A 9,423-nucleotide genomic window follows, 5' to 3' on the forward strand; every position below is an offset into this window, starting at 1 on the left:
ATGTTGTTTTATTGTTTTTGATTTTTGTATCTTTGTCCATCATTTTCTCTTTCTATTTTGCTTTGTATCTTTTTAATTTTTGTATTGATATATGCTTTCACTTCTTTCTTTTTGTGTTTGTGTGTGTCTGTCTACACAGATGCGTTATTTGTGGTACCTTGGGTATTACCTAAAACCTCTCAACGATAAAACTATATTTTAATTTGGTAAAACATTAACTTCAGTTACATACAAAAATTCTTCCTCATTACATCGGCCCTCAACTTTGTTATTCATGTTACTAATTATCTTTTTATGTTGTATATTCATTAACAGATTTCTAGAATAATTTCTATGCTTTTATCTTTCAACTTTTAGATAATAATTTAAAATGTTTTGTACACCATTATGATAATTCTAAGGAATAAAAATATTCTAAGGAATAATTCTAAGGAAATAAATAGAATAAAGAATTTTAAGGAAGTTGATTTTTGTGTATGTGCATATCATTCCCAGAAAGTTAGGTATTTTTATATGATTATGTGTTGTTTTCTTTTTTTTTTTTTTTTTTTTTTTTTTTTTTTTTTTGAGACGGAGTCTCGCTCTGTCGCCCAGGCTGGAGTGCAGTGGCACGATCTCGGCTCACTGCAAGCTCCGCCTCCCGGGTTCACGCCATTCTCCTGCCTCAGCCTCCCGAGTAGCTGGGACTACAGGCGCCCGCTACCACGCCCGGCTAATTTTTTGTATTTTTAGTAGAGACGGGGTTTCACCGTATTAGCCAGGATGGTCTCGATCTCCTGACCTCGTGATCCGCCCGCCTCGGCCTCCCAAAGTGCTGGGATTACAGGCGTGAGCCACCGCGCCCGGCCTATGTGTTGTTTTCTTGTATCATGTTATTTTCAGCAGCAGGAACTCCTTTCAGCATCTTTGATATATAGGGTATATGTAGAGTATATACCGTGCCAATATATTTTCTCAGGATTTGATTATTTTGGAATGTGTTTTAATTTGTATTTGGTAGGACCGTTTTGCTGACTGTATTATATTCACTTAACAGCTGTTTTTCCCCCCCAGAACTTTGAGAATACCACACAGTTTACTTCTGACCTGCAATATTGTTGCTGACAAATTCACTGATTATTATATGAGACTATGCTTATAAGTGACACATCACTTTTGTCTTGCAGCTTCCAAGATTCTCTTGTCTGTGACTTTTACAATTGTGCTTATATATGTTTTGTTATAAATATCTTCTGTGTGTATCCTACTTCATTGAGCTTCATTTTAATATTTTTTTACTTTTATAATTTTTCAGTTATTTATTTTTTATCTCCACAATTTTGTTTTTGTGATAATTTTAATATTTTTGTTATCATTTTTCTGATTTTCAGTAGTAGATTATATTCCTATTTTACTCATTTAGTGTTATTCAATTTATCTTAAATTTTAAAAAATGATCTCTACATCTCTATTTTTTAATGGTTTTGCTTTCTAAAAATTTTATAAATTTTTTGATGGGGCCATGGTGCCCTAATATTTTGTATACATTGTAATCTTTGAGATTTGGACATTTAAAAAAAGCTATCTCTCACAATCTTGATAATGCAGCTTTTTCCTGGCATAGTCTGAAATCAGTTGTCTTGGTTAGAGATTCTGGCAGTCTTTCAAATATGTAGTTAGGATGTGTCTTGTCTGAAACTTTGTTTTTATTTTTTAAAGAAGTGTATTCATGTATCATCCTAATAGTCAGTAATCACTTGCTACACCTGTTCCCTGTCTGTGGTACTGCAGTCACTCCACTCCTGTAACATTTACCTTTGGTCTCAGCAGACTCAAACTCTCATTGTGAAGTATACCACCATTTCTTTCCTTCCTTCTTTCTTTCTTTCTTTTCTTTTCTTTTCTTCTTTCTTTCTTCTCTTTTCTTTCTTTCTTTCTTCTTTCTTTCTTTCCTTCTTTCTTCTTTCTTTCTTTCTTTCCTTCTTTTTCTTTTTTTGAGACAGAGTCTTACTCTGTTGCCCAGGCTGGAGTGCAGTGGTACGGTCTCAGCTCACTGCAACCTCCACTTTCTGGGTTCAAGTGATTCTCCTGCCTCAGCCTTCTGAGTAGCTCGGATTATAGGTGCCTGCCATCATGCCCAGCTAATTTTTTGTATTTTTAGTAGAGACAGGGTTTCACCATGTTGGCCAGGCTGGTTTCGAACTCCTGACTTTATGATCTGCCCGCCTTGGCGTCCAAAGTGCTGGGATTACAGGCATGAGCCACCGTGCCTGACCAAAGTATACCACCATTTCTTTCAGCAGTTTATGTTGTGGGAAGCTAAATCCAGCATCTGGTAATATCCTAGAAGCCAGAAATAAAGATGTATGTGCCAATATATTTCTTGTCTTTTAAAAACAAAACCAGGAGCTGGCAATTTACTTCCAAAGGCACTGTGTTTTATTGGGGAACAGGAAGAGCTGTGTTGGGTAACCGTAACAGAAATGTTTTTCATTCTATGTGACTCTTTGCATTGTACTCACCTGGGGCGTTGCACACATATAACTTATTGATAAATTATCCACTAATATATTTTGGTTAGTATGTCTTTGTTATATTTATATGTTTATGAAGAAATTAGAATCTGGTATTTTGCTATGCTGTGTTGCTTACGTAGTTTTTATAACTTTAGAGGTTTTGTTTGTGACGTATATATATCTGAGTCTAGTAAGTGAAGTAATTTGTTGTTTTAATTTTATTTTAGTTGTGTGTTCTCATTTTGCTGAAGACTTTTGGCCAGAGCAAGACATAAAAGATTCTTTCCAAAAAGTGACACTGAGGAGATACGATAAACGTGGACATGAGAACTTACAATTAAGAAAAGGCTATAAAACTGTAGGTGATTGTAAGCTATACAAAGGAGGTTATAATGGACGTAACCAATGTTTGACACTTACCCAGAGCAAAATGTATCACTGTGATATATATGTAAAAGTCTTTTATGCATTTTCAAATGCAGATAGATACAAGACAAGACATACTGGAAAGAAACCTTTCCAGTGTAAAAAATGTGGCAAACCATTTTGCATGCTTTCACAACTAACTCAACATAAGAAAATTCATATTAGAGAGAATACCTACAGATGTAAAGAATTTGGCAATGCCTTTAATCAATCCTCAGCCCTTACTAACCATAAGAGAATTTATGTTGGTGAGAAACACTACAGATGTGAAGAATGTGGCAAAGCATTTAACCACTACTCAACCCTTACTAACCATAAGAGAATTCATACTGGAGAGAAACCCTACAAATGTAAAGAATGTGGCAAAGCCTTTAGCAGGTACTCAACCCTTACTACCCATAAGAGAATTCATTCTGGAGAGAAGCCCTACAAATGTGATGAATGTGGCAAAACCTTTAGCATATCCTCAACCTTTACTAAACATAAGATAATTCATACTGAAGAGAAACCCTACAAATGTAAAGAATGTGGCAAAGCCTTTAACCGGTCCTCAACCCTTACTAGCCATAAGAGAATACATACTGGTGAGAAACCCTACAAATGTGAAGAATGTGGCAAAGCCTTTAACTGGTCTTCAACTCTTACTAAACATAAGGTAATTCATACTGGAGAGAAGCCCTACAAATGTGAAGAATGTGGCAAAGCTTTTAACCAGTCTTCAAGACTTACTCGACATAAAAAAATTCATACTGGAGAGAAACCCTACAAATTTGAAAAATGTGGCAGAGTTTTTACCTGTTCCTCAACACTTACTCAAGACAAGAAAATTCATACTGGAGAGAAACCCTACAATTGTGAAGAATGTGGCAAAGTTTTTACCTATTCCTCTACACTTACTAGACATAAGAGAATTCATACTGAAGAGAAACCCTATAAATGTAACGAATGTGGCAAAGCTTTTAACCGGTCCTCACACCTTACTAGCCATAGGAGAATTCATACTGGAGAGAAACCCTACAAATGTGAAGAATGTGGCAAAGCCTTTAAGCAGTCCTCAAACCTTAACAGTCATAAAAAAATTCATACTGGAGAGAAACCCTACAAATGTGAAGAATGTGGCAAAGCTTTTATCCTGTCCTCAAGACTTACTCAACATAAGAAAATTCATACTGGAGAGAAACCTTACAAATGTGAAGAATGTGGCAAAGCTTTTAACCGGTCCTCAAGACTTACTCAACATAAGAAAATTCATACTGGAGAGAAACCCTACAAATGTAAACAATGTGACAAAGCTTTTACCCACTCCTCAAACCTTAGTAGTCATAAGAAAATTCATAGTGGAGAGAAACCCTACAAATGTGAAGAATGTGGCAAAGCTTTTAATCGGTCCTCAAGACTTACTCAACATAAGAAAATTCATACTAGAGAGAAACCTTACAAATGTGAAGAATGTGCCAAAGCTTTTACCCGGTCTTCAAGACTTACTCAACATAAGAAAATTCATAGGATGGGTGTGGTGGCTTATGCCTGTAATCCCAGCACTTTGGGAGGCCGAGGTGGGCGGATCACAAGGTCAGGAGATCGAGACCATCCTGGCTAACATGGTGAAACCCCGCCTCTACTAAAAATACAAAAAAAAAAAAAAAATTAGCCAGGCGTGGTGGTGGGCACTTGTAGTCCCACCTACTCGGGAGGCTGAGGCAGGAGAATGGCCTGAACCCGGAGGTGGAGCTTGCATTGAGCCACGATCACACCACTGCACTCCAGCCTGGGTGACAGAGCCAGGCTCCATCTCAAAAAGAAAAAAAAAGAAAAAATTCATAGGCCAGGTATGGTGGCTCATGCCTGTAATCCCAGCACTTTGGGAGGCCGAGGCGGGTGGATCACGAGGTCAGGAGTTCAAGACCAGCCTGGTCAACATGGTAAAACCCCATCTCTACTAAAAATACAAAAATTAGCTGGATGTGGTGGCACATGCCTGTAGTCCTAGCTACTTGGGAGGCTGAGGCAGGAGAATTGCTTGAACCTGGGAGCCAGAGGTAGCAGTGAGCTGAGATCACGCCACTACACTCCAGCCTGGATGACAAAACAAGACTCTGTCTAAAAAATATATAAATAAATAAAAAGAAAATTCATAGTAGAGAGAAACCTTACAAATGTGTAGAATGTGGCAAAACTCGTTTTAACCAATGCTCACATCTTATTGCATAGAAAAGCATTTATACCTGAAAAAAGGTATACAAATTTAAAAAATGTGGAAAAGCCATTAAAATCTGTTCACATCTTAACAACAGAGAGTTGATACTTAATAAGAGCATTGTAAGTGCAATTACTGTCAAACAATCTTGTAGAAAATATCATCCTTTAAAGTGAATGAGACTAGTCTGAGGAAAAACATTACAAATGTAAAGAGGGTTATAGTGCATTTACTTGTATCACAGATCTTGTTATACACATTTTATACTAGAGGAAAACCCTGAAGCAGTTGCACCAACTTTGTTCAACATCAGAAATTTATATTGGAGAAAAATCCAGCAAGTGTAATAAATTTGGAAAAACTTTTTTTTCCCCAAAAACTATACCTCAGAAAACACTGGAGAGTTTATATTAACATATATTTTGCATATGGCCATATGTATAAAAATATTTAATTCAAAATTGAATTTAAAAAGTCTACATAAATATCATACATAGATATGTATGATATTGAATACATGTATTAAATACATAGAATATGATATTTAATACATAGAAAAGTCTACATGAATATCAGAATTTACAGTAGAAACAACTAAGACACAAACACTTGAGACATTACACTAAAGTGCTGAGTATAGAAAATAATCTAAAACTAAAGTTGTTAAATTATTTGTATATAACTTTTAAAAGAGTGGAAGATATTTTGCAAAGTTATATTCAAAGTGTACTTTTTATTTATTTTTTTGAGATGGAGTCTCACTTTGTTGCCTATGTTGGAGTTCAGTGGCACGATTTCAGCTTGCTGCCAACTTCGACCTTTAGGTTCAAGCAGTTCTCCTGCCACAGCCTCCTGAGTAGCTGGGAATACAGGCATACACCAGCATGTCTGGCTAATTTTTTTTTTTTTTTTTTTGTATTTTTAGTAGAGATGAGATTTCACCATTTTGTCCAGGGTGGTCTCAAACTCTTCATCTCAAGTGATCTGCCCACCTTGGCCTCCCAGAGTGCTGGGATTGCAGCCATGAGCCACTGCACCCAGCCCAAAGTATGCTTTTAAAAATATGTATATATATAAAATTTTTGAAAAGCAAATTATGATATAATTCAGTATCAAATTACTTCATGCTGTTTCATTGTTCCTATTCACATGTGAAAGCATGTGATCAATTATTGCTGCATCACATATAGACTCATTAGGTGGAAATTATGGCCTCTTCTGTAAAAAAGTAAGGACATTAAAATGTAAGATGCTTGATGAAAATCTAAGTGGAGAGGCTCTTTGTGGTTAACTTATTGAGTGATGTATGAGGTCGATGTTCAGAGTAATATGCCTCTGTATTATAGTGATAGAAAATATTTTTTAGTTAAAAGCGAATTTATAATAAAATTGTAAATCATTTTAGTGATTGAGCTTTTATATTATAAAATGCAGTATATTTCAAAATTTTTAAATTATGTGTAAATTTGATTTTATTTTTTACCATGTTAAGACTATTGTGCATTTAATGAAGCATTATTATGCTATCAACTTTAACCTATCCCACGTTACTCAAGGGTGTAGCTAAATGAAGGTAGCAGTATGCTATTTAGTAACATAGTGGAATAGCATCTCTAGTAATCTCTTTTGCCAGTAGCTTTAACTGGCAGATAAGTTAATATTGTTCCCATAGGTTAAATATTTATCCTTTTTTTGATATTTAAATTTTTTTCTTATTTTTTTGTGGGTACATAATATGTGTATATATTTATGCAAATCTGGCATATTTTGATACAGGCATACAATATGTAATAATTACATCAATTACATCAGGGTAAATTATGTAGCCATTACTTGTAACATTTATCTTTTACAAACAACTCAATTATGCACTTTTAGTTATTTTAAAGTGTACAATTAAATTGCTATTGACTGCATGGTTATTTTTGTGGTATAAAAATTTATATATAAGTATAAATAAACTCATTTCTGAGTCTTAAATAGATATTTTCAATTATTTGTAATATATTTTTATTTGAACATTTGGCCTCTCTGCCTGCAAACACACACAGACTTAGTTTTGATTTACATAGAGTTAAATGTACACATGTGTGGCTGTAAAGATAAATCTTAGATGTAAGAAAATTATACAGTTATTAAGTGTCTTTGTGTGAATACCCCTAATTTTTTTGAAGAAAAGAGTAATATTGGAACAAAAAGAATCATTTTATTAAGGTTGCTAATATACTAGAAAACAAAAAACCTCAAAAATGCTGAAAGCAAATCTATACTCTCTTTTTATTGAATTTATTACTGTAAAATTTTATGGCTATAGTTCAGAATCTCCCCATGCAAATTCTCTGTACTTATTTGCCTGGTACTCATGCTAGGCCCTTAATTTTTTTGTGTGTTTTATATATTTTTTGTTGTATAGTTTATGAAGTATTCATTATGTGAGCTGGTCAGAGATTATAATAAATTTTATAAAATTGAGTAATGCACACAAGATAATTTTTAGATATAATTTTAAAATAGTGTATTTACATTTTATTTAGTTAGGGCATTCCATTTTATTAACTGGAGAACCCTATATAAGCATTTTAAAAAAATTATTGCTTCTTTTCACTTTTATAAGTGACAAGTAAATTTATTAATTGAGTCAATTTGTTCAGGTAAGTACTAGGGAGACTTCATAAGTCATGAGGATGTTTTTATATATAAATGTAGCAAACAAATATGAAAGTTCCTCCTGTGTCACAGACGCTCCATAATAAGCCATAAATATTCCTGCTGGAGTTAGTTTGTATTTTCAAGTCAGAGATGAAAAATATCCATGGTGAAGAAATCTTCATGTGGCGAAGGCATTTTTGTCCAGGCTGCAAAGCTGACTCTTAATGAATTTAAAGAGAAATTTTGCTTCTCTTGTTTCTTATCCTGTTTTGTTTGTCTTATGTGTATTCCAAGGTTATATGCATTACAGTGAACTACAGTACTTCTTTTACTGTGTTATGGCAACAGTTTTCTCACTGTTGTCTTCATTTCACATGGTACTTTGAAGGTTCTAATGAGAAAGTTTTGTTTTGTTTTGTTTTGTTTTGTTTTGAGATGGAGTTTCGCTCTTGTTGCCCAGGCTGGAGTGCAGTGGCACGATCTCTGCTCACTACAACTTCCACCTCCCGGGTTCAAGCGATTCTCCTGCCTCAGCTTCCTCAGTAGTTGGGATTACAGGTATGCACCACCACGCCTGGCTAATTTTGTATTTTTAGTAGAGACGGGGTTTCTCCATGTTGGTCTGGCTAGTCTCAAACTCCCGACCTCAGGTGATTCGCGCAAAGTGACTTGGCCTCCCAAAGTGTTGGGATTGCAGGAGTGAGCCACCACACCTGGCTGAAAGTTTATTTTTTAATGCACTGAAAAAGTGGTTTTAACTGGGGAATTTGCTTAACAATATAACTTTTGGATTGATAAAATAAGAGGCACACGTTTTTCCTGGGTGAGAGAATTACATCACTTAGCATTGTTTGTCTGTAAAAGAAAAATCTTTATGTATTTTTTTTTTTTTGAGATGGAGTCTTGCTCTTGTCACCCAGGCTGGAGTGCAGTGATGCAGTCTTGACTCACTGCAACCTCTGCCTCCTATGTTGCCGCAATCTCCTGAATAGCTGGGATTACAAGCACCCGCAACCACGCCTGGTTAATTTCTGTATTTTAGTAGAGATGGGGTTTCAGCCTGTTGGCCAGGCTGGTCTAAACTCCTGACCTCAGATGATCTGCCCGCCTCAGCCTCCCAAAGTGCTGGGATTGCAGGATTGAGTCACTGTGCCTGGCTGGAAAAATCTATTAGATTCTTACACAAAGTGTGGTAAATATCAATTTTGTTAGAAACTATCATTTTGTATTCCATTTTTTTGTTTGTTTCTTTGTTTTTGTTTTTTTGAGATGAAGTCTTGCTCTGTTGCCCAGGCTGGAGTGCACTGGCAATATCTTGGCTCACTGCAACCTTCACCTCCTGGGTTCAAGTGCTTCTCCTGTTTCAGCCTCCCAAGTAGCTGGGATTATGGGCCTGCGCCATCACATCCACCTAATTTTTGTATTTTTAGTAGAGATGGGGTTTCACCATGTTGGCCAGGCCAGTCTTGAACTCCTGACCCCAAGTGATCCACCCACCTTGTCTTCTGAAAGTGCTAGGATTACATGCGTGAGCCACCATACCTGGCCAGGAACCATCTTTGAAATTAGATTTTTTTTTCCCCTTTTGAGATGGAGTCTCGCTGTATTGCCAAGGCTGGAGTTCAGTGGCATGATCTTGACTCACTGCATCCTCCA

At 35.8% G+C, this 9,423-nt stretch overlaps 1 protein-coding gene across 1 annotated transcript in view; it reads left to right on the top strand.

Moving 5' to 3' along the window:
* The window catches only part of ZNF429 (zinc finger protein 429), a 35,625-nt gene extending 30,956 nt beyond the window's left edge, over window positions 1–4,669 (top strand). The window contains 2 exon segments of the mRNA XM_024351789.3: window positions 2,723–4,338; window positions 4,340–4,669. Coding sequence (XP_024207557.2) covers window positions 2,723–4,338; window positions 4,340–4,546 — 1,823 coding nt within the window. The 3' untranslated portion in view covers window positions 4,547–4,669.
* The last annotated feature ends 4,754 nt before the right edge of the window (window positions 4,670–9,423 follow it).

This window comes from Pan troglodytes, chromosome 20, assembly GCF_028858775.2.
Source record: "Pan troglodytes isolate AG18354 chromosome 20, NHGRI_mPanTro3-v2.0_pri, whole genome shotgun sequence".
Classification (NCBI taxonomy): domain Eukaryota; kingdom Metazoa; phylum Chordata; class Mammalia; order Primates; family Hominidae; genus Pan; species Pan troglodytes.